The sequence below is a fragment of the Python bivittatus genome, unplaced genomic scaffold (genome assembly GCF_059951505.1).
Source record: "Python bivittatus isolate LINGU-HERP-01145 unplaced genomic scaffold, Pbiv_v1 ctg000570_np1212, whole genome shotgun sequence".
NCBI classification, from domain to species: Eukaryota; Metazoa; Chordata; class Lepidosauria; order Squamata; family Pythonidae; genus Python; species Python bivittatus.
In genome coordinates, this window is record NW_028277097.1 from 17,395,501 (window position 1) to 17,421,848 (window position 26,348).

General features: G+C 42.1%; 1 protein-coding gene across 3 annotated transcripts in view; it reads right to left on the reverse strand.

Annotated features, from left to right (window-relative positions):
- The window catches only part of ARK2C (arkadia (RNF111) C-terminal like ring finger ubiquitin ligase 2C), a 109,215-nt gene that overhangs the window by 6,777 nt on the left and 76,090 nt on the right, over positions 1-26,348 (reverse strand). The window contains exons 2-8 of one of the 3 annotated variants that reach the window (XR_015798235.1): positions 25,689-25,980; positions 24,836-24,961; positions 19,388-19,517; positions 17,688-17,786; positions 15,999-16,094; positions 13,625-13,731; positions 10,688-11,113 (exon numbers count right to left, since the gene is read on the reverse strand). Coding sequence is in view for 2 of the 3 variants with exons in the window: in XM_088152642.1 (XP_088008768.1) it covers positions 10,996-11,113; positions 13,625-13,731; positions 15,999-16,094; positions 17,688-17,786; positions 19,388-19,517; positions 24,836-24,961; positions 25,689-25,980 (968 nt within the window). In the remaining variant the exon portion in view is untranslated. Of the gene's footprint in view, positions 1-10,177; positions 11,114-13,624; positions 13,732-15,998; positions 16,095-17,687; positions 17,787-19,387; positions 19,518-24,835; positions 24,962-25,688; positions 25,981-26,348 lie in introns of those variants that run through there. The other 2 variants (XM_088152643.1, XM_088152642.1) reach the window with 2 other exon arrangements.

Genomic DNA, 26,348 nt, shown 5'->3' on the forward strand with positions numbered 1-26,348 from the left:
ATAAATGCAGATACTCCTACTTCCATCACAGAGGCTGACTTGCATAATATACCATCTTCTTTTATTTAATGGATGGATTATGTGATAAAGTTCTCATTGAATGGATCAAAAAAGCAAAAAGTGTAACCTGAGGCTTGCATGAGGCTTACTCACATCCTTTCAGGAATTTCAAGAAATTGGGGGTCAAAGATTTCAGATCAAAAAGGGTACAGTTACTTAAGGAACCCATTTCACTCTTTTAAACTTCTGTAACTCCTCCCCAAATGGGCCTAGTTTTACTCACTGTTGGGGTGTGGCTCTCAACCCGCCAGCTAGAGGACAGTATTGGCCTTGAACTGACGGAAGCTGCTGACCCGTGATGGAGATCCAGGATGGGGACTCTGGCTTTCTACACATTACTCAATCCAAATCCTTGGCAAGCTCTGCCATACGGTGAGAGATCTGGGACATAAATTCAGCCACATCAAGAGGAAAACAGTAGGCTTATGCACCCTTTGAATGTCATTTAGAAAAAGTACTTCAGACCTCACATGAGCACAAGCACAGCCCATCTGTGCTATTCATTCCCAGAGATGAAGCTAACTTAAGTTCTCAAACTTTCTTGCAAGCCTGGAAAAAAAAGTTGTAGCTGCTTTAAGAGTTTGATTAATTTTAATGAATGGGTTTCTTAAAGCAGACTCACCTTTTTTTTTTCTTCTGGGCTGAAGAAGCATCCTGAAAAGCAATAGGCTGAATACCATGAAAGGGAGTGAATTCATGCTTGTGCAAGGTCCAAAGGTTTTCCCCCAAATTCTTTCTGGAGCATCCAGAGTCCTAGGAAACAGGTTTCCCTGATGCGGACAAAGACACCAGTAAGCTTGGATTTCCAGTAGGATTAATTAATTAATTTTCGTTAATTAATTAAGTTTTTCTCTTCTGTGGCATACTGCACCATGATTATATCTGAATTCTGTACTACTGTATTGGCAAGCCTTGTTTTTGCATGAATCCTCAGAGGAAGGAACAGAGTTTGGGATATTTATTCCAAAGCTTTCAGAACGAGACTCTTTCCTGCTGTTTGGTTTTGAGGATTGCAAATTTTCCCTCAATACAAAAAAGATTGTGAGTGAGTGGATCATCACCATTCGATTATGAGTGCAAATAATATTCATATATATCTATATTTATATATATATATATATATATGCTTTTAATGTGTGTGTTTGTGTATGCTAAAACACGGCCACTATATTGCAAAATTTCCACTATGTCACAGCATACAGAATCAAAGGTTTGCATTTTTTTTTTTTTATGGAATGTCTCCAAGGTAACAGCACCACAAGTAATACAGTTTGTCATCACACACCCTGAATAATTTTTTGTTTTCTTTTTGAAATGGTAAATGTGTCCCCGCCCGTTTGATCATTCTTCAAAAGTACCAACGCATGCAAAGCATTCCATTCCCAGAAATTATGCCAAATATATATATATATATAATGAGGTAATAGAGGAGCAATTAAAAAAATTAGTATTCATTTCTAAATAAATAAATTATAATTAAAAATGCAAAAGAAAAAATTCAACCCAACTATAAAAATAATTAAATAAGAACCCACAAATATCTACAAGTTAGTCATAAATTATGATTGTTAAATATAAGGCATTTAAACTCACAAAACCCTGTAAACTAACTCTTTTTTTTTGTTTGTTTCTAGATTTTTTTTTTAAAAGAACATTCAGTGTCCCCATTCACACATGACGCTACCTAACGCGGATCCACCAGCTTTCACTTCTACAGTTTACCATTCTTCACACATTCACTCCCAAAATCCGTGAGAAATTGGTGCTTTGCTTCACCATATTTTTAAAAAGCTGTGCTTATTATTCATTAGGTGCACAAGTGTGTGCATGTGTATACACACACAGAGAGAGAAACAAAATACACACACACACACACACACTCGTATGTTTCATTCCTTGGATTAGAAGCTTTAACATCTTCCTGTACACATCAGTTTCTTTCACGGTATGGTCAAAACCAGCCTGTTTCTCTCCGTCGACGATGTTTCTTTTCTTATTTATTTAGCTGGCCAGCAAAAGTTTGGCCTTGCCACAGTCCTCCTCTTTTCTGACAGGGCCATTCTGTGCAGATTTATTACACCAGGCTCCGAGGGGCTTACGCCCTGGGAAAGGGCACAAGACAGCAGGCAAAATGTCAAACGTCACAACGACCTTCTGGGCATCTTTGCAAACTGGATCGAATGCAGGAAGGAAGGATTTCGCCTTCCACTCAGCGGCTGCATTCTCTTTGGGAGCTGGTATTTGCTCTTGAGGAGAACCCCCCCCCCCCGCTGCCCCACCTGCCCACGCACCTGGGGGGAATTCCTCCCCCATGCAGTTATCAGTTATCGAGGAGAGATTTGCCTCCACACCACTGCAGTACAGGAAGGGTTAAATCCCTCTGCTGATTCCAATAATGACCCCCCACCCCAGCAGACACACACCCACCCCTCATGCAGTTTGCGGTTTTTTTAATCCTGGCTGAGAAATTGGAAAGCTGCTTTTAGCCTATCCGTGGATCTGATCCTGAATTTCTACTGCATCTGGGCTGCTCCCGATGCAGCGCACGGGAGCCGCAATTGGAATGATCTCTGTGGGTTTCTTTTTTTAAAATTTACTCGCGCTCTGCTCATCCCGAATCATCTGGCTATTTGAGGTGGCCTTCAGTCACCGGAGTCCTTGGGCCCTCCAAAAGCCTTCATTAAAAGGTTGCTAATCTAAAAATCCTGGGGTAGATAAAGAAACAGACTGACTTTTAGTATCAAGCAAGGCCCCCATGCTCTAGGAATGATTTAATCTCCCCACCAGCTCTTTGTTTGAAGCTTATTGGGGTGGCGGGAGGCTGAACACTTCACAAGAAGCAGCAAGTACTGTATCACCATCTCAGATCTATAACTTGGGGACAGGGAAGCAGTCAGAATCAGCCTACCTTCCAATTATCCGTATCTCAAAGGGGGGCAGAGAGAGAGAGAGAGAGAGAGAGAGAGAGAGAGAGAGAGAGAGAACTTAAAAAGTCTCATGAAGTGCTGAGTAGTAACAAAACTAGGATTGTTCCAGATGGCACACTATTAGCAAAGAATCCTACCGCTCTCAGCTCACAAAACGTCATCACCAAGAGGATGCAACCTTAGCCTGAGAACATCCTATATATGCAGAAATATTTCGGCAGGATTGGAATAAATGTTTTTATTCATGACTTTATAAACCACTTCAATCCAACGCTGGTAAGGTTAACCAGCCCTTCTGAAGTTTCATTTCAGAATCTTGCTTTGTGGGTCAGCAGGAGAAAGAGAGCGCCATATCCTGAACTTCATTGCTCAGATGGGATGGTTAGACCTTGACATGGCAAAACCACTGTTACATGGTGTTGCTCGCCATCACTGCGAAAGCATTATGGAACTATTAACCTGTTCCTGCTGGAAATAAACTTCAATCCATAATGTTGGGTCACATCATTATTTGTCTTTTTTTTTTTTTTCCCAAAAGCAAGCAACTTTTTTTCAATTTCAAGCTCAGATCCTAATGCTCAAGGAAGCAATCCAAAGAAACGCACCAATTTCAGGGGGGAAAAAAACACCGTGTGTTGATGTCATTATTTTTTTAAGGAGCAAAAGAAGTCTTTGTTTCACCGTTAAGAAAAGAACAGATGCCTGTTCTTAGCAAATAAAAACATGAAGGAGAGCTTGAAAGAAGTAAGAAAGGACCTTTGTCTTCTCTGATTTTGTCTTCTGACCTACCACTATTCACAGCAGACCAAGTTAGATTGTCCTGTGCTAAGACGACAAGAAACGGAATCCAGTCTCTGGGCCAGTGTGCCTGCTCAAGAACCCTACTCACCATCGGTCCTAGGAAAAATTTGGTTTCTCAGATTGGCTTATGGATTATAGCTAGTCGGAATGCTCTGTGAGCCTTACCAAGTTAGTTCAGTTCCTTATTCTTTCTTTTCAGAGCTCACAAATTCGGAAGACTAAGCGTGGTTTCAAATAAGTGATCGTTAACAGCCCACCCTACCTTGATAAGAATTGTCCATCTCTTCCAGCTTCCTCTTTGGCTTCCCCTGCAGAAAGGGAAGTTATTCCAGCAGGGGTGTCTGTGAGGTGGCGGGGGGGGATCAAAAAGTCAAGATGGGCAGCCATGAAAACGCAATCAAAGCCCTGTTCTGTTTCTGTATGCACCACACACCTCTGCATTCCAGGCACAGGGAAGAACGTGCAGTGTGCTGGTTTCTTTCACTGGTCTGGCAACACACCTGGCCAGTGAGAAGCGGGCAGGATGATATTCGGCAGCAGACAGCACTCCCCTTGAGACTCAGTTGGCTGAGAGAGTTTAGGTGAGCTCCCATCTCCAACCTTAGCCTCTGGGGCTCCCTCTGCTTATGTTATATAGGACTGGGCCTACTTCTTCAGCTGTGGGCTACGCTTTCTCTGTAGGCCCTGAGGGAGAGTGGGCTACAGAGGGCAGGGTCAGCTTAACGTCACCAGGATGCGTAGGGCCAATATTTTCAACCCACTTTTTGGCATGCAGGAGAAAGGAGTGCTAAGGGATCGTAAAGTATCCCTTAACTTTTGCAAAGACTTGGGACCCATTTGGTTCACTGCCGACATGGAGTCTGGAAACGCCTTCAGGATTAACCAACTCTGCATTTTCTCCATTAACTCTGCCAGATGGAGAAAACTCGCCCAATTGGAGGAAGGGGGGGGGATTCTTTAAGAGGTACGCTATGTGCCTCAAGTCTTTGGAGAACTGGACAGATGCATTGAGGTCCTTCAAAGGATCTGCCATCATGATAACTGCTCATAAAAAACAGAACTTCAATGGCATTGTTGTGGCTGCCATCTGGACTTCGTTGACCATACCTTGTGGACACTCCTGTTCCTGATATAAAATTAGGGACAGGATTTCAGCCCTGCCCTCTCTAGGAAGGTCCTAGGGCTGCAGTTGGAAAGCTGGGGGCATCATATTGCCAACTCTGAGCTTAGCTTCCAATGAGAATGATAAAAGTGAGATTCCTCTCTCCTGTGGTACAAAGAAACATACAGAGAAGACGTCAATAGAGGGGAGGGGAGTGCAACCATTCCCCTCCACCCCCTCACTTTTCCAGGTCAAGAAGGAAACACGGACTTTGTGGAAGGCTGCACAGAAGAGATACCTTTTCCTGACTTTTTAATCTACTCCCTTTTCACCCATTTATCTTTCATCTCAACTTGCCTTTCCCCACCTGAATCTCTGTCTTTATTTCTCAGGAGGTTCTTTTCTCCTGAGATAGACATATAAATAAAATATCATACTAAACTATGAGAGTGTAAAGATGGGTTGAATAATGGTGGCTTTACAAGTCTCTCCAAATAAAGGACAGGAACCTCCTACAGGACAAAAGCAAGCCTGCATTTGACTAGCATGCGGTGAGTCATTCTTGGCCCCTGGCTGAACTGTGGTGACGTCACTGCAGCTGGTGACATCCCTGTTGCAAACACTACAGCCAATGACCTCACTGCTTCAGGGGCTGCCTAGCTGGGGTGCTGCAAGGTCACGGAATATTCATCAACATTCTCACTGCTCAGATTGGAAAAGGGTGCCAAGGGTTGAATTTTGGAACAAGCTAATCAGACTTTATCTGCATGCAACCATTTCTAGACTTTGCTTGTAGACATACAAAAGAAGAAGCCATTTTTTTTTTTAAAAAAAGGAAGCACTTATTATTTTTCCTTTGTCACCCTGGAGCATTACAAATTTATACAACCCATTCTAATGCTGCTTGTTTATTTCAGTTCCCCAGAGGGCTAAGCAAAAGGACTGAACAAAAATATGTCCTGAAATCCGTACCTCTTGTTATAAGGAGAAGGAAATATTTATTATTTCAAGAGGACTCTGATGCTCTTCTCTGAGAATCCCATCTAGGCGTTCTGCTACTTTTAATGGATTACATGATGTGCATTTCCTAACTGACTCCACTGCTTTATACATTAAAGTTTGTTGGAACAATGACCCAGGATGCTAAATGCTCTTCACATCACAACAAAAGCTATTTTGGATTCTGCTAACACCCAGATAGTTTGGAATTTCTTAATGAACAGGAGTCCCCATTAGTTTGGGCTTCCTATTTTCACAAGAGCAGTGCCTTTTTTTTTTGAAGTTAAAAAAATAGTTCAACATATGGGTTGACGAAATCATGCATTTCAGAAAGCAAATGGCTTCATTTGTCAGTTAAATGGGTGTACAGTTTTAGTATGCATGCACCACTGATTGAAAAAAAATCATAATATATGTCAGCAGTTGCTGTACAGCAGTGTTTCTCAACCTTGGCAACTTTAAGATGGGTGGACTTCTGGCTGGGGAATTCTGGGAGTTGAAGCCCACCCATCTTAAAGTTGCCAAGGTTGAGAAACACTGCTGTACAGTATTGAAAAAGGCAACCCTACCATTGTGACAAATGAGGATTTTTTTTTCCTGAGCCTTTGCTATGCCAAATTTATATAGGTACCTAAACAATTGTATATGTGTGTTTAAAAAAAAAAACTGTTTACTATTTAAAACTTTAAATGATTTTCGCTCAGGCTTTCCAACACGATACCTTCAGATATGCCAGACTACCATTCCCAACATTCCCAGCAATGGCTCCTGCAGTTCAGTTAATCACACATAATTGTTGGCCCCTTCGTCATGAAATGTGCAAATGGGAAATGCATTCCATCCCTCCACATTTCATCCACATTTTCTTTTTCTTTTAAAGTGGTTTTTGAAAGCATAAACTCTTTCCTCAAACTGAGTCCGAAATGACAGGGAAGCATCGCAGAATGATTTCTTTGCTGAACATCAGAATCAATATAACTGTAGGATTATGCATTTGGGAAAGCTGGAATAAACGAACTAATTAAGCAACTGAAAATTAGATCTTGATAATAATTTACATTTAGGGTTGTGGAGGCAAATCAGTCCAATGCTTCCTAGGCTGTACCATTTGATGCAACTGGGGGAATGGACCAATCGTTGAGTTTTCCTGCATGGAAAAAACCAAAACGAATGGCGGGGGGGGGCTCTTAAAATCATCCATGCAAACTTAGCACGTAGGAAAACAGATATGGCTAAGGTTTTTCTGCCTAGTATCTAGTTTTCTATAGGGAGGTTTTATTTACACTGTGTATACTGTTGCATACAAACACACACACACGCACACACACACTGGCAGAACCTGCTTTGAATAGGGTCACATTTACTGAAAGTTTCCAGCCATTTTATTCCAATCTCATCCTATCTAGTTTTCTGTGGTGTCCCCAATGTTCAATTCTTACTGGGCTATTTTGGGGTTTCTATTTTTGCCTACACAGGCACTACAGTGGAAACAATGGAAGGTGTTGGTATGTTTGTGTGGGGCCCCCACCCCATCTGCACTTCGAAATGGTCCAGTCTGGCAACTAATGGAATGAACTTATAGACTGGAAGCCTTCTATAGGGTTGATGTTCTCCTCTCACATCAGAAGAGAATAAAGAGATGGTTCTTCTCAATCTCTGTCCGTTGAGGAGAATGTCTGGTTACATGGGTGCTGGTGGGGTGGGGAGCAAGAGGAGCAATGATATCAAGCACACCATGATATCTTAGTGCAAATGATGCAAAGTATGAAATTTGGATCAGTCTTTGCACAGCAATGTCATGATGCACCTGATATTGTTGTGGCTTCTACTGGACATCAGTGTCTGATTCTACCACTTGAAATCCGTGAAGTGAATTAATACATAAAGCTGTTTTAGCCAAGCTGAAGACCTCACTTAGATGATAAAACTGGACAGGGGCAGAGAGTGTCAATGTATGTTTAGTTTACACATAAAACTGTTTATATGAATTGAACTGCAGTTTGTTTTAGCCAAGCTGAAGACCTGACCTAGATGCTTGACAGAGGCAGAAAGTGTCTATGCAAGTTTAATGTACAAATATATCTGAGTCCCTCATGTGACTCCCAAGGAACTGCACAGAATCTCCTTGAAAGAATTCTTGATACTCATGCAAAACTATTTTAGCCAGGGAAAAGCCTATTGTTTGTATGGCCTGATACTACAGTCTGACCTGGTTCACAAAACACAGCAACATGATGGTTGGTTTTACAATGATTTATCAAGTAAACCACAATTGGATAGGTTTGTGCAATATACTGAATCACAAACCATGGTTTACAAAATAAAATCGCCAAGTTCACCCAACACATGATACTGGAATCAATCAAGCCTTATCATGGCTTCATCATGGCTTAGGGTGCTGTATGCATCAGACCGTAAGCAGGACTCTCTGGGCTTTACACAGTAAATGAAGCTCAGATGTGATCGGTCTGTTTGGCAAGAGACGGGGGGACCAGATAGAAGCTGAGCCCCCCCAAACTGCTGATTGGTTGTGTTCTAGTTTTGTTTACTAGGCTCTGCATCCACAGTCTTAGCTACCAAACCACTACGTGTAAAAGATCAGAATGCTCTACTTTAGAACGTCCTCTGTTGCAATATATCCAGATAATATGTCCATCATGCAGTTATTGCAATGCAACACCATACTAAAATTATTAATAACTATCCATGTGCAATCATACTCAGTTTTTTAGAGCCAACTACAGAATACGGTTCAACTTTACACTCCTTAAGACTTTTCTCTCAAGCATAATTCAACCATTTCTTAATGATCCAATGCCTCCTTTCTTTCCAAAATGCTCAGATTGTCAAAACATTTTGCGGTGTAGATTTTAGAATGAAATGTCTTTTGGTTTCCATTGTATTTCTACATTACTTGCATTTCTGTCCTTGCAGCTTTAGCTTAGAAATAAACATTGTGGGATTCCCTCCTGATCTTTACTTACTCATACTCTGAATGCCTTTTCCAAACTCTCCTTTCAAAAATCATCAGATTTCTGTTGCATATTTGGAAGAGAAGAGGAAGAAAGATGACAAGAAAGGAGAACACCCCTGGAAGATCAGGGGATTTGACAGAGTATCCCCAGCTTCACTTTGAGCAAGTCAAGGAGTTTAAGATTGGAAAAAAAAACAAGACAGACATGGCCTTTAGGTTCAATTCCTTGATGCTGTGGAGAATTGGGGTTGTGCTTATTCATTTCCCATGGTCTAACAGACAGACTCAATTACAGTGGCAGAGGGTTCACTGTTAGAAGACCTGAAGGGCCACCTTGGGGACAGATCATCCTGGAAGAGTCTATCCATGTGGTCACTAAGAGTCATCACCAGCTTGATGGCACATAATCAATCAATCAATCAATCAATCAATCAATCAATCAATCAGACTGATCTTCTAACCAATTCTCATCAGTAGAGGAAACTATTAATACAGCTGCAAAAATGGGTTAAAATTCTATACAGTTCATCCAGAAGTTTAGATTAAGGCTGCTTCCTTCTCCCTCTGATGTATATGCAAAAGAGCCCCCAATGTCTTTTAGCCCTTTGGACTGAATGCTGTTATCTGGTTTTTAAGAGATGGCAAATGGCTACATTATCACATTAATGATGTCTGAGTTCATACATCATGCTAAGCCATGGTTTGTTTCACCATATTCCACTGAATAAGCTACAATTGGCCAGGTTCACATATCGCTAAGCCATAAACCTTGGTTGACAGCCACAGTGGCTAGGTTCATGTAAATGCCATGCAAAACCCCCATTATGGCTTACAGTGGCCTCCCCTAAAGCCATCGTGTTGGGATTACAGCTTCCAAAATTTCCCATGCTTGGTTGAGGAAAGTTGGCTTAGAGCCATGTGTGACCTAGCCCATATCTCATGGACTTCTTCAGTTGGTGGTCTGTGGACACAGCCAGAAGCTAAAAATAACAGGCTTTATAAGAAAGAGGAAATATTTGAGAAAGAGGTTGAAATAATCACTTGCACCCTCCTTTGGGAGATCCATCACTGAAAGCAAGATGGACGCAAGTGTGGTCCTAACATTGTGCTCTAAATAAGGTATCCAGCATATATATGGGAAGAAGATCTCCTGTTTTTATTCTCCCTATCTTTACTCCAATTTCTCTATTTCTCCATTTTCTTCAACTCTCTATCTCAGTGTTTCTCAAGCTTGGCAGCTTTCAGAGGTGTGGACTTCAACTCCCAGAATTCAACTTCAGCTCCCAGCGTTGCTGGCTGGGGAGTTCTGGGAGTTGAAGTCCACACCTCTGAAAGCTGCCAAGCTTGAGAAACACTGCTCTATCTCATCACAAACTTGATTCCGCATTAGTAAATGCTGCTCAGGGAAGGTTGGGGGAATGACTTCGGAATGAAAACAATACCATTTTCCTCTTCTCACCAAAAGAAAGAAAGAATATACCCTCTTTTGTGAGAGGGAAATATATCTTCTTCTTACCATGCTTCAGCCAAACCCCGAACTCAAGGACCGTGTCAAAAAACAAAGTAAAACAAAACTAAAAAACCAAAACGAAACAAAAAAGCAAAACCCCAATGCAATGTTTGGTGCAGATTACGTAACAGCGACATTTCCATCACAAGATAACGGGGCATCAAAAGACAACATTTCTTAAGCGCACATGCTCTGCCAGCCCCCATAAGAAATAGCTAAGGAATCCCTAATGCATTTCTACTTATTCAAGAGGTATATATATACAACCCTTTTCAGAAGCAGGATTGGAAGGCCAGCACTAGAATACTATGTACCTTCATTTTCACAACTATCTCTTTCCGCTGGGCGTTCAAGCCGTGTTCCCGTGCATGTCAGCCCACGCAGAAGCTTGGATCCCTTCCTATGTCTAGATATTTTAACCATCAAATCATCATCACCTTCTTCTTCCTCTTCTTCTCCTCCTCTTTTTTTTTTTTTTAATTAAATAATCTGTGGATGTGCTTGCAGGCTTTCTTCAAAAAAGTCACATGGCTCAGAAGGCAAAACGTTTTGCTGCGAAGGGCCGTATGGCCCGGTAAGGACCACGAAAAGAGAGCGGGGTCATCCCCCATGGCGGTTCATTTCAGCTGTCAGATCCAAGTTGTGTTTCAATGTCCACTCGGCAGATTGGGCATTTCTTACTGGTTGCCAGCCACTGGTCGACACACACTTGATGAAAGAGATGCATACAAGGTAAACGCCTGGAAGATACAATAACAAAACTCCTTATTATTTAGGCAGGTCGTCCAAATTAGCCTTCATCTTTAGATCCAGATGCACTGTAGAAAATTCAAAGAAGATCTGCTGTGTACAGACTGAGATACAGTTGCTGATGTGCCCCCCCCCCCCCCATCCTGGTCAGCCTATTCAGATCTGTGTCCATTAAATGGCTTTCACCCCCCAAGACTTTTTCAGAGCTAGAGGGAGATGCAGCAAGGGACGGGGGGGGGGGGGCACTGTCATAAAGGGTGCGGAGAGTCACATAAATCCTTTTGCAAATATACCTGGGCCTTTGCATCTAATAGAACTATGGTGGGGCAGATATTGCTCAGAACAAATACTAGCTCATGTCCCATCCTTTCCAAGACAATATCTGAAGTAGCATTGGTGGAGGTTACCTGATTTCATGGCATCTGTAGAAATCTTGGCAGGTTCTCACCTTGAAAGAATCCTGCCTTGATCTAAGCGCAGCAGACTTATCAAACATTCAGAACTAGATAGAAAAGACCCCCTGGCCAACTTTGTAAAGTTTAGACAGTGTAGGCTTCTATCTGACTCTAGGTCTGATCTAGCAGATGTCCATGATTTGTAATTAAACAATGGAACCAGCAATTTGCTGGCTCAGAAATCTTTTCCTAAGACTTTAAGTGCAGCACCTTTACCCTCGTGCCAAGGATAATATCCAAGTGGCTGGGATCTTGGCTGTGTGTGATCTCATGTAGCATCACACAACCCGAAGAGGAGAAGGCATCACTCAGTTTCTATAAAGTTGTAGTGTTCAGAGCCGTTGCTCTTAACAAGCTATTTGTACTGTTGAAAAGTGAGGCCATTAGTCCTCATGGTAAAGTATCCCTGGAGGTTTTAAAAAAAAAGCAGGAAAACTGAATAGGATGGATGCGTGGATCTTTAAAGATGACAGCTTTTAATCCAGCTATTTTTCCCCCCCAAGGATACATACATCTCGTTAAAAAAAGCATTTGGCAATGAAACGAAAAGGAATTTGGGTAAAGACTTGAAAACTAATTTGACAGAAAGCAGTTTACATGACTTGCCTTAACTCTGACCCTGATAACTGGCAATAGCATAAAAGTGGATCCAAGAGCCAGAAGAACCCATAGAATGAAGTGTATTAAATATAATAAGTTCCATGTTTGACTCTTAGGGGAGCAGACACCAAAAAGTGATAGAAATGCTGTTAAAGAAAACACTGCATTGTTCTACCTGTGTGGAGCTATCTCAAGAAAACGTACCTGAATGAAGACATTAGATACAAGATCATGTTTCGATTCGGGGAAAATGGTATTATCTCAGGCTGTCTACTCATAAATAACTGTTAAATACACGACATAAGCAATCAAATAAGTATTAAATTAGGAAGTGTTTTAGATAGGCAATTGTGTTGAAACAACTCAGTTCCTTCTTATTTGTGTATGGTTCGACTGGATGCAATTTATAAACTTTAATTTAGAGATGTGTTAATTATTTGATTGTATAAATGCTGTCAGGCTAAAATAATTTTGTAATATTTTTATACTATTAGTTGAACAGTATACTTCAAAAATACAAAACATATCCAATAAGTATTAAGCTAATTGTTTAATTAAAACAGAAGTATCCAAGGAAAAATTCAAATAAACATCTTGGTCTATTTAGAAAGAGCTGGGCTTTTTTTACAGTGCCTTTTTCCCCACTCTGCCACTCTCTGGAATCATGATGTACACAACATAACATGGGCACATAAGTATTCCAGGAACTGCTGGAAGAAAATCAGAAGCCACATTTATGCAAATAATCTTATGCTGTTGTAAGTCTGTGGAGTTCTTGGTGCTCTCTGAGCTTGGTGGTTTTCTTGAAGATGTTCCATTACTCAACTAGGTAACATCATCAGTGCCTAGCTGGGTAATGAAACATTTGCAAGCAAACAACCAAGCTCAGCAAATACCAAGGACTCCACAGTTCAACCCCAAACTACACATATTCTCTTCTATTGTAAATCCGTGGATCTTTCTAAGATTAAGCAAAACTAAAGGAGACCTCTCAACTTCATATAATTTTAAAAAGAGGGGTCTGCAGATTTTTTAAAGAAAGGGCAAACTTTTGATGGATTCTGTAGTTGGATAGTACAGAGAATCTCCCAAATCCATTCCCCAACAATTTTGTGACAGAATTCTAATTATTCTTCCCCCTCCTCCTCTTCTTCCTCCTTCTTCTCCTTCTCCCCTAGCAAAAGTCAACTCTCCATTTTTATGCTCAGGACAGATTGTTAGCTTTGAAAGAGTGAGAGAGAACTTTTTGGCTTCCTTGTCAGGCTCCATACAACCTTGCCATCAGCTCCAGTCAGAAATATCAGCCTGATTGGCCCAGGGGGAGGGAATATCTGAATGAAGGGGGACCAGGAGAGAACATGAGCCTATAAAGTGAGAATTAAAGACTCGCTGGCATCAAAGAACAACAAAATGTAAGACACATGTGTCCAGTAAGAATAATGATACCTCACATCCTCGCCGTCTTCAAGCATTGAGAGACAGATTGTGCATTTCTCATCAGTATCTGACTCTTCACCTTCTTCCTTTTCTGCTTTGTCTTCCTGCGGCCATCGCTGTCAGCAAAGTCAGAAAGAACACTGCGTTACAACAGACGTTACTCAAATGCCTGTAAGAATGGGGAAGGTGGAGAAGTTCATAACTGTTGTCCAGAACTATTGCGTGGTTCAGGCCAATTTTACACTGAGAATTCTGCAGATGGCTGGAAACCAGTTCTAATTAACAATTCACCCATTTCTTTGGGAAAGGATGGTTAATGGATGCACCTTGTCTTCTCCCCGGTGAGAAGCATTTTAAGAGCACACTTTCATCACTTGCCTGGGGAAGGCGTCCTCTAAATCTCTGTAAGGCTGTGCTTTTAAGAGACATTGATCTTAAGAAGCTTTTTTTTCCCCTGGTCTGTGCAAGCTGTTAGCTTTCCCTGATTTTCTAAATAGCCCAGTTTTGCGCATTTCATCACAAAAAACAAATAGAGAAATAAAAGAAAGGATATTTTTCTCTCTCCCTCAGAATTCAGGGGCATCCAGTGTGGAATGGATTGACTGGGGGATCAGAAATCAGAGGAAGGGAGGGAGGGAGGGAGGGAAGAGGGAGGGAGGGAGGGAGGGAGGGAGGGAGGAAGGAAGGAAGGAAGGAAGGAAGGAAGGAAGGAAGGAAGGAAGGAAGGAAGGAAGGAAGGAAGGAAGGTTGGTTCTTACACAAGAAATCATCTAGGTCCATCAGTGGTATTAATCATGATATCTAAGTGACCTTAGATCACTTAGATATCATGATCTAAGGGGAGGTCAGATAAGTCAAGATGACAGCTATAGCCATCTGATTGAAGCCCTGCTCCTTTTTATATGCACATAAGCCCCAATATCTATCAGATTTTACTTGATATATTTACAGGTACTCTAGAGCAGTGTTTCTCATTCTTAGCCATTTTAAGATGTGTGGACTTCAACTCCCACACTGGCAGCTGAAGTCCATGTGTCTTCAAGTTGCCAAGGTTGAGAAACACTGCTCTAGAGGATTTAAAAATGGTTTGGAAAACAAATTTAACTTTGCATCATAAAACTGACTTCACTTTACTTCATAAGTTTTGAACTTCTGCATGGGCAAAAAAGGTGCTTAAATCAATATCAGCTAAAATTAGGGAACGTTCATTAAAGCTGATACGTGTAGGAGGCTCAGTTTATTAATAGCAAACTGAAAGCATTGGCGAGGATGTAACACAACTGGAACATATTTACCTAATGTTGATCTTGTGTGAAAATGCAAATGTTTCAGGAAAAAAACTTTTCTAAAAGTTTTAGAAAAGCCTTATAATTGAAGAGGGGAAAATAATTAAACAAGATGTTACCTGAGGTCTTAGATTACCCTTATTATCAGCTTTTGAAGGAGCAAATGAAAAATTGTTATATAAAGGACAGATAGTATTTTTCTTAGTTGCCCCTAAACATCTTATAACCAGCATTTGGAAGACAGCAGTTAATCTTTCAATATTAAGTTGGATTCAGTAATGTTGGCAAATAGTCTTAATGGAGAAGGTGATGGGAAAAAAGGTTGGGTTTAGCTGAAGATGATTTTCTAACAATTTAGTATCACTTTATGAATAATACATATGCCAGTGTTTCTCAGCCCTGGCAACTTTAAGATGGGTGGACCCCAGCTGGCTGGGGAATCCTGGGAGTTGAAGTCCACCCATCTTAAAGTTGCCAAGGTTGAGAAACACTGACATATACAGTAATAATCTATGCCAGACATTTATTACTTTTAAAAGAAAAGTGAGCAATGGATTATTCTGAACTACTGTTTATTAGTATATGTAACATATTTGAAATTTCTATTGTACAATAACAAAATGATTTCATGCACTTAAGTTTGATGATGATGATGATGATGATGATGATGATGGTAAGAAGGCTGCTGCGTGATTGAAGTTCCACTCCTTCCTGCATGCATTGACTGCATGGTCATAGCCACCCTCTTGACTTTTTTGACCCCTCCCCCAGTAGATTCCCCTCTTTTCCTACTTCCTTGCACACTTTAGTTATCAGGCAGGGCCCTGTTTCCCTGCCCTGAGGTGCCTTTGATGGGCCAAATAAAAATTTTGTAGCATAGCCCCCATCTCCCTGGGAAATACACCTACATACGTGGAGGAAGGCACAAATTAAGAGGACAATCAAGAAAAACATTTTGGCACTTCATTTAAATTCAAAGAACAACGGAAAGTTGATGACTTTGGACTGAATACGTGAAAAAAAAACATTGTAAGTCTTATGGTTACATTTATAATAGTGCTGGCTAATCATTGTTTTGGAAGCCTTGCAACGCTTACCTTCTTGTATTTGTGCGGGAAAGTGAACCGTTCAATGGTGTTTTGCACAGCTCCTCTACTCACACTTCCCAGTCGATCTTCTAGTTGCAACAACTCCTGGACCAGGAAGGACAGAAATGAAAGGCAAAACCATCAAAGAGCTTTTGCCTACAGTGGAGTTGTCTAGACAGCCATTTCTGCAGCATTTCCATCTGATCCCCAAAAAAGGGTTTCTTTGCCTCAAAACCCCATTCGGGGGAAAGAATGTGCTCTCCATCAGAAATGCAACCATTCTGATGCAGCCTTCTTGGAATGGGTCAGGCCATGCTCTTCCTAAAGCAATGTTGTCTTGACATCCTTCCCCAACCTGGTTCTTCAGAGCAAACCGATAGCTTGGAATTCTGGGAGCTGTAGTCCAAACCCTCAGGGAGAAGCCAGATTTGGGGTGGTGTATCTAGATGGACTACCTGGGCAACAGGTCCTACTAGGAGTTTGAATGTGGAACCTCTGCAATCAAAGGGCTCATCCATATCTTCTGCTTACCTTGACACAAAGACAGGTCACAGACATGTTGTCAGGGACATGACCACATGTCCTCCTCAACCCACTGCAAAGGCACCACCCACTGCAAAGGCAGCCTCTGGCTGCCCTTCCTGGACCTCTTCAAAAGTGGTGGCTTTTGACTTCTGCTGGATAGGCAGTCAGTCTGCAGCAAATATTTGCGAGGAAAGCTTAGGGGTCTCTGCTGTTGCTACTGGTCACCTGGGGCTACTGGGGGCAGGTCTCCCCAGTGTCAGGCCAAGCAGCTTTTGGCAAGGAGAGAGTTGAGGCTCTTTGTGGTGCCCATGGTTGCGTCTCCAACTTCTCTTGCCAACCAATACTTGGCGAAGGGAAGTGGGGTGGAAGGGACTCCTTAGCCCCCAGCCCCAGAGGACAGCCATGGCAGCTTTATCATCTGGGTACCCAATGCAGTGCCCCAAGATACAGCCACCCATCTCTCCTCCCTGCTGCAGCACCAAAGCTACAGGGGGCATTTTTAAAAGATGGGTGGCTGGGAGCAAATTTGGGAGCAAATTGTAGAGATCCTTGAAGTCTGCAAAAAATGGGAGAGTTGCATACAGACTGCTGGGTCTTTGTTGTTGTTAACAGGGGGGTGTCAAAAAAGTCAAGATGGGGGCTGCCCTGCCCTTTTCAATGTGTCTTGCATATTTGAAGCACATACTGTATATAAGTGGTGGGCCTTTGATCACACACATGTAGCCCCCATCTTGACTTTTTTCCCCATACACATACACACATACACACACACACACACACACACACACATGTGGATGACTTCGCGGTTGGTTCTTGCATTGTCTTTCTGTTCATTCTTGACCTTGGTTCTTTGTTGTTTTCTCCCAATTTGGGATAATGGTTATTATCTTATTTTTCTGCCAGACTGTGCTTTCGACCCTCAGTTGACTGATGGTGATGAATTTATCTTTTTCCTGAAGCTACTGGTGTGGTTTTTAATTGCTCCTTTTCTATTACAACTTTGTTTTATTTTTGTTTTATTATTTTCCATCCAAGACAAAAATAAGGGCAAACATAACAAAACATTCTCATTCTTCTTCTTCTTTGTTTTAAGGAATAAAATATGAAACACACAAAAGGATGTCATTAATAAGCAGTCACCAGATATATACAAAAAATATCTTTGGAACTAACCTCATGACTTTCTCTCACAGCAGATGTGTGCCTGTTTGGATTCAGTCCCTGAAGAGCAAGTAGCTGAAACTGAGGGTAATTTCTAATTTCGTGGACAACCTGTGAAGCAATGAACAAAGGCAGTATTTATGGGCTGGGTTCCTTCTCCCCAGCTTCAGAGAATGTAAAATAGTCTCTGAAAATGGTTGCTCACTAAACATTTTGAGGTGCTACCCAAACTCAAGGGTTCACACCATTTTGGGGCAGGGGGGGTGTCTCTGAAGCCACCTAATCATGCTGCTGAAAAAAAGTGTCATTTCTTCTCATTCTGAGGTGGGAAAAGCTCAGCAGTGAAAGCTTTAAAATAAAGCTTTAGTTCTTTTCTTTTTTTTTAAGTCCTGGATGGGAGGTCACCGGGAAATGTGAGGGTTCTAGTCTAGATTAGGAATTTGAAAAGAATATCCCCCCCCCAAAGGCAGTGGCAAATCACCTCCAAATTTTGCTGAGAAAACTACATAAAGTATAGTTGGTCGACCAGAGGTTGACCATGGCTTGAAGAAGGGAGGGAGGGAAGGGAGGAAGGGAGGAAGGGAGGAAGGGAGGGAGGGAGGAAGGAAGGAAGGAAGGAAGGAAGGAAGGAAGGAAGGAAGGAAGGAAGGAAGGAAGGAAGGAAGGAAGGAAGGAAGGAAGGAAGGAAGGAAGGGTGGGTGGGTCTCCCAGTCAATAATCAGACCAAGCAGGTACAAACATCAAATTGTATAGGAAAATAAGCTCTGGATTCCATCACTTGAAATGAATCATTATCACTGGATGTTCAGCCAATGATACACACTAATTCCAAGGACAAATACTCCTCTGACCTATCTTTCTCCCTCAGGAGGCATACAATGTTCCCCTTCAGGAAGACTGTGACATACATTTCCAAGTACTCCTGACAGGAGTGTCTGAGGAGGGGGTCCAAAAAGTCAACATGACAGCTACACATATAAAACATGAGCAGAGCTTCAATTGCACCCAGTTGCACATTTATGGCTGCCATCTTGACTTCTTGGACTACATCCCATGGACCTCCCAGCTGCTGCTCTCTAGCTGGAGCCCTAGTCACATATCGGGTATCAGAGGGGAAGTCAGAGAGTCCACGTCTCCATCCCATCACACTGTGTGCAAAAGGGAAAATATCGAAGCAGAAGGAAAAAGGAAATGTTGTATTGAGATTTTGAGAGAAGCGGTTCCTTCTGGCTGCAAACCTCCAGAGAACCACTAGGTGAGGTTTTGTGTGGGGTTTTTTGCCTCTCTTTACTGCCATCATGTGGTCATTTGGATTCTTGTGCCCCAGTTTCTGCTGGCCCTCACTCAGAGAATGTTTGCCAACACAGTGCCTGCCTCCTATTTCAGATGAGCACCGACAGCTATCAAGTTCTGTGTTTCCCAGCTGGGAAATACAGCTGTGGACAACAACATGCATCCGAGCCCTTTGGAGACACATTTGGAGCAGAAAATGAATTAGGCCAAGGATGAGACCAGCATTATATTCTGGGACTGGCAGTCGTTTTTCAGAAACTTTGGCCCAAGAGTGGAATCATTTAATCTGGAGTCCCAGGAATACATTCTGGATCTTTTGCCTTGCAACCCTTGGACTTAGTGAAGATTTCACTGCGGTGTGCATTATTTTTGTCAGGGCCTGACCTCAGACTGCCTCCGCTAACGTCCCCTTGACTTACCATCTGTGTTGAGGATGTATTCTGGGGGAAATGATGCATTCTTTGCGGAGCCAAATAATGCTGATAGTGTTGAGGAACTGGCCTGACCTGGAACTGGTTGTGACTGAGGCTGGCGTCAACACTGAGGTCCCTAGAAGGACAAAAATCAAAATCAGGCATCAGTGAGACTGACAGAGCAATCATCTTGTCTTCTGGACCACTGTCCCTCACCTAAGTGCCTATGTTCTTTTCCTACCTGCATTGCCAATGGCAAACTGTTGATAGATCCTGTAGGAACACAGGAAGAAGTCACCACCCAGGGAGCATCCTAGATCAAAGTTCTAGGAGAGTCAAAGTTCCAAAGCTCTGGGAGGGGCATTGGAGGAAGTTTTAGACCAGGGGTTCCTAACTTTTTTGCCATTGCACCTCCCTTGAGTGTAATCCTAATGTGCATACCTCTCTTAAAAGGCCAAACACCAAAATGAACACAAATGAACAATAACAACAATACCTTTATTTTAAACAAAGACATAAGAAATAAAAATCTTCACACCTCCCCTAGACCCCATGGGAGGTACACTTCACACTTTGGGAAACCCTGGTCTGGAATGTACCTTCTTTATTGGACCTTTAATACAGGTCTTCCATTCAGGCAAAGAGAAGGTTTAAAAAAACAAACACTGCCATTTCGGAGAGCAGATCACCCAAAGTGTTAGTGTTGTTGTTTTGTTCAGTGACTCATGAATTAACTCTGTGATTCTGGAACAAATTCACCTTCAACGTACTTTTTCATTAGAACATTAGTTTCATACATATGCAGAGTGTACCAAAAGTCAGGCCCCATAGATCATTTATTATATAAATTACATTAAATGTATGAATTGGTTGCCATTTTCTTCTAAATACTTCCTTACTTGTTTGACACATGAACTTTCAACATTCCTAAGTACAGTAATATTTTCTCTGGGAAAAAAAATTAATAAAACATATTGTGACTGACCTAAGGGGCTGACTTTTGACACACCCTGTATATCTCTGTATGTGTGTGTGTAAACAGATGACAAAAGACATGTTTTCTTCAGAGGAAGAAGTACATGCTTAATATAAAGTCCTTAACAAATATTCACTTTTCCCTATTTTTTTCCAATCACCACTATTTTGCTTCCAGCTGGAAAGGATCATGGAAGCAGCTTCAAAGAATCCATGAAAACATGAGAATTCAACCTTGAATATGATGGGATTTTTAACATGTTTGGACTTGAAGGTACCTCAGGGATTTTTAAGCAGTTCTGCAGATACTTCCACCAAAACTTTGAGAGTGACCCCCCCCCCTTTCCACAAGCCGGTCTCTGAGTGATCCCCTCTGCGGGGACTTTTATTTCTCTCCCCACCCTACGTTCCATAAGCATGTGTAGAAAAATACACATCCAGAAACACACATGTACAGGACAAACTTGAATAGGGGGAGAAACAAATCCCACGGATCCAGAGGGAAAGAAGCAGAAGGAAGGGGAGCACAGGGCCATTGGTGGGGGGGCATGGGGGTAGTATACAAACAGCAAAGAGGACATTATGGGGAGCAGAAAGAATTAAGACTGAGAGTGGAAGAGAAGGGAAAGGACAGAGAGTATACGAAGAGCATGGAAGGGACAAAGAACAAAAGAAAGGAGTGGTTTTGAAGCAAGAATGTCATCCTTTTTCACTCTTTTATTGATCTCTCAGCGCTATTACGCATTTAAATGGGTCACTGGGAAATAGTACGGTCCAGCTCTACAAAGGGCATACCCAGCCAGTTGAGAGTGAGGGCAACGCTCAATGAACCATCCTCACCCTTGCTTAGAATTGGTGAACTTTTCTTCCAAGGCTTTCACAGCCACCCACTCAAGATTATTACTTGGGGTTTTCACAAAAAGTATTCCCCGTTCTCAAAGGTACGTTCAGTTCAACTCTGTTGCTAATACAGGAAATAATGTCCTTCTATTTTTCTGGGTGGAAGGAACAAGAGCCCTGAAGTGAAATGAGTCATCCAAATAAATAGTAGATTGAAAGTGTGACTGTTAGGTACAATTAACCACATGAATTTTCAGAGCAGTGGCAGTAGAGGAGAAAGGAAATGGCAAAATGGCAAACCAAGGTTTGTTCTCCATTATTCAGGGAGGGTAGAGATTGTCATATTCAAAGAGATTGTTGAATTCTGTAGTCAATGCCCCAATGCTTCCTGGACTTGCCAATAATATATATATCATTTCTATGCAGAAATGAGGAATTCAGCATGAAACAAATTCAAACACTTGAGCTCAAAAGTATGCAGAAAAATAACCTCTTTGCTTCAGCCCCACCTTGTTTTCTCCATGATCAAAATGGGAAGGGTCAACTCTTTCGGCAGGGAACCAACTGTGAAATATTATGTGACTTGAAGGTGCCATGCTACTAAACCAATAAAAGGTCATATGTATATCAGAAGAGTTCATTGAGGCTGTTGAATCCAACTCCTCCTCCATGTAGGAGAGCATCTGTAAGAGATAGTTGGCCAGCCTCGGCTTGAATAAATCCAGGGAAGGAGAGCCCACACAATTTCGGGGGCAATTTGGTTCCCTTGTCAAACTCCTTTTAGTTTTAGGATTTCTTCCCCAGTGTTTAATAAAAATGTCCATTATTCCCATTCCCATTTTCATTACTAAATCCATTATTTCTTATCTTGCCCTCTGGGAGAGTAGAGAACAGGTCTGACCTTCTTCTATGGGACATTAAGCTCCTTGAAGAGTGCTGTCTACTATTATATTCCGCAATTCCTATCCTTCCATTTTTTTCCACAGAACTTAGTGTCTAGTCCTTTGATCTCACTTGTAGCCCTTCACTGCACCTTTTGGAGAAACTTCTTAAACTGTGCTATCCAGAACTGGTAAGATTGGTATGATCAGTGCAGAATAAAGTAAAATAATAACTTCCCAAAGTCTGGAAATTATACATCCCTTAACCTAGCTTAAAATTGCATCTGCCCTTTTTCTAACCACCTCACACTGCTCATATTCAGCTTACAATGAACTATAATTCCAAGATTCTTTTTTACAAACACTTGTGCCAAGCCAGTAATCCCACTGCTCTATACCTGTGCATTTAATTTCCTCTCCTAAATGAAGAACTGTGCATTTGTCTTTGGTAAATAATATTGTTATTTTCCTCTTATTTCTCCACATTACCACAATCATTTTGAATTTTATTTCCGTATTCCAGGACATTAGCTATTCCTGCCAATTTTGTGTCATCTACAGTTCTGATAAACATTTCCTGTACCTCCTCATTCAAGTCATAATAAAAAGAATGTTCAGGCCCTAGAACTGAGCCTTCACTTTGATGAGGAACTGTTGAGGAGCACTGTTTGGGTATGCTTTTCAAGGTAGTTACGTAGCCACTTAATTGTTATGTCACCCAGATCTCAATTATCTAGATTGCTATTCAGAATGTCATGGGATATTTCATCAAATGTTTAGCTAAAATCAAGACGTATTATGTCAGTAGCACTCCCATAATCCACTAAATCATCTACTCAATAAAAAAGAGCTAAGGGAATCTGAGAAGAGTTGTCTTTGACAAACCCATCATGAATTCTGATGATCAGTGTACTGGTTTCCAGGGGTTTCCAGGTTGATCTGTTCTAGAGTCTTCCTGGATATCAACTTCAGATTGATCTGTAGTCCCTGAATTCTCATTTTCCTTCCTTTTGAAGATAGGGCCATTTGCCCATTCTTCTGACCTTTCATCTTGTGTCCATAAGAAAACGTGATGACATCAGAATGACACACAAGCAAATACCATGACTGCATACTTACATTAGGAAGTCTGATGCAAATACTAAGTCATAGCATGAGTGTGATGTCATCACTTATATGTTGTCACTCCCCCATCTCCTCCTGAAGATGCCTATGTTCCCCTTAATCGTGCCCTTCTAACTTCCTGGGGGAACCCATTTTGGGATGGTAGAAGCTTGAACCAAAATTTGTCTTCTCCTTGCTACCTCTTAGCATTTTGCATTCTTCGCTGCACAGCTGGTAGGCCGGTTGTCTTCCTTTTCTTTTGAACATACCTGAGGGAGTTTTTTTAGTCTCTTTTAGCATCTTTTGCCAAATCTCAGCTCCTTCTAAGCTTTGACTTCTAAAGCATATAAACATTTATTCCATGTCCAAGATTCAGCTGAAGATATATATTTTTTAATTTGTTTCACTGTCAGGGACTTGGAACTGGGATAATACAGGAGGAAAGGTTGCGGAAATTGAAAAAAGGCAGGGAACAGCAGATAAGAGGAAAAGACAGGAAGTTGCAGTTATGAATCAGCACCTCACTTTGAATGAAAGCCCTGTCCTCCAGTGGCTTCCAAAAACAACACCTTCTATAAAGTTTGGATAACTTTCCCACAATTAAAAGATAAAAAGAAGGGCGGATTAAGGGACAACTAGAGGACACACAACTTCTCTTGCCAGGGATAGCTTTCAGGCCCAGGCCAGCTTCTGCCTTACATACAGTTTCTTAGATACGGTATCTGTCCTCTTGGCTATTTAAGCACCCAGAGGCACCCACAGAATCCAGCGCTTTCATCAAAATAACACAAGTAGCATTTCACCATTGCAACTTAGGCTGCTCCCCATTTGTACATCTGTGTGACATCATGATGTGCATGCAAAAGTGATGAAGTTGGTGTCATGTTGGCGTGATGCTGCTTTCATCACTTGTCCCCCTCTCTTGGCCCCCAATGGAAGCCCCTGTCGGGACCCACAGCTTCTCATATTCCAAAAAGTGTCTTTGAGCCCCAAAGATCAAAGATTCTGCTGTGGCAGGACCTTCCTCAGCTTTATTTCATGATGTTGGTCTATGAATAGGAGCCTCCAGCTCCAGCAAAGGATGTGGCCCCCCTGCTTTTAATAAGGCCCCGTATCATCAATGTATTTTCTCCCTTGAGGGGGGAAAGATACGCAGTATGTTGAAGGGGAATTGCCCTTGACGAATGGAGCTTATATCTGAGGGGAAATGGAATCAGGAAAACAGTGAAGTTTGCACCCATTTTCTGCCTCCACTAGTTGCTCTTCATTTGAAAACAAATAAAAGGAAAATTAAATAGGATGCTTGGACCCCAAGCTTTCAGGAGACAGCGACAAAGCCATAGAGATCCACCAGAGTGGTGGTGGTGGGTCAGATCACACAACTTCCATACTTGCATCAGACGTTGTGATGCAAGAACTTATTCATGCAATGCCATCATGACACATATGCCATTATGTTAACATCATTGTCAAATTCATCTAATTAAATGAAAATGTTGCGGAAAAAATGCAGGGCTCAGAGGAAAATTGAAAGGTAGCTTCTGGAACTTCTTCCAGACCCAAAAGAAATCTGATCAAGTAAGCAAGTAAGCAACTCATGGTAGACATTCTGTTTATGCTTCTTTTCAATCCTTGTACGTAAGGAATGGCTTACCAGTCTGTTCCTTCAGCTAAATATCTAGGTTGGGGCCCCACAGGCCTGGGAGTCTGCAGTTGATGGCCAAATTCAAAGCTTGGATGTAACCGATGAGGTTGGACAGACATGTGCTCCTGAGTCCGCCTACGAGAGAGGGAGAAGAATGAGCAGAAACTACTCATACTCTACACTACTCACAACGTTCTAAATTCCACATCAAGGCCACATGGAGAACATCCTCTTTAGATCCAGAGCAGAGAAATGCACTGGGAAGTGAGCAAAATCAAGCAAGATTGTTGGTCTATCCATGGGGGTCTAATAGAAACCACAATGACATTCTGACCTGTATGACATCACTCTCCCTGCTCCTGCACAGCATGGGTCTCTGCAAGGTGGGTCAAAGGGGTAAGTGATGTCATACACAATATGATGTCATTCCACAAATGACCTCATGATGTTAATATTGCATATTTATGTAATAAGTGTGTGTGTGTGTGTGTGTGTGTGTGTGTGTGTGTAAAATGCATTTTAGTTCCAACCAGGCTTCTATGCTCATATATATTTGTCCAACATGGGCATTTTCTTTTTCTTTCAGGTGGGAGGCAAGGGTATCCCCAGGGCATAGTAAAAAATTTCAAGATGGTGGCCACAATGGGCTGTTCACTATCATGGCATAGATCAACAACATGCCAGGAGAAGGCTCCAACTCTCTTGCAAACCAGCCCTTGCTCTTCTGGCAAAAAGGGGCCATTTCACTCTCCCCATCATCTGTGTCTTTGGATACCCATCTTCCTTCTGAAGCCCATGTTTCCCAGCCAGTGGAGTTTGTACTGGCAGTTGCCCCTGACCCAGGATCCCAAGGTGGCCTCACCTGGGATGGGATATGAACCTGCGGTGTTGAGCCTCGAGGAGCCGCTGCTGGAGAAGATACTGCTGGTGAAGGGCTTGAGGTAGGAACGGAGGTCCCGTCACATCCTGGAATGGCAGGGCAGGTAAAGTTGGCAGCGACGAGTGAAGCGGGCTGCTGTGCTGGTGGGCGGCTGCGAGGTGAGGCTGGACGGCGTGAGGCAGAGGGAAGTCTGCGGAGATCTGAGGCTGGGGGGCAAGGTGGAAGTGCCGGCAGGAGGTAGCATGAGGATGCTGAGACCTTTGAAAAGGAGCACCTGGAAGGCAAGCAAAGGAGTTCCACTCAGAGAGAAGGCAAGGGAGGAAGGCCAGGTGCCCTCCAGATGCAATGGGGGGCCACACAGAAATCCTTGATCACATGAGAGCTGACACATTGAGAGGGAGAGAGAAATGCCTTGGGGGTGCTTTGTCTGGTCTTCAGGGGCCTAACTCTCATCCAGGTTTTAGGTGACCTTCATGTATCCGTCAAATGAAGAATGGTCTTCAACCTCCCTTGGGTTCCCCCTATTTTATTTACTTGGATCAGAAAAACAGGTTGATATTAACACCTCCCAACCCTGGTTTCCCAGACACTCATTCTGCAAGTTATGCAGGATTCCACAAAGCATTGCTGAGCCATTGTTTA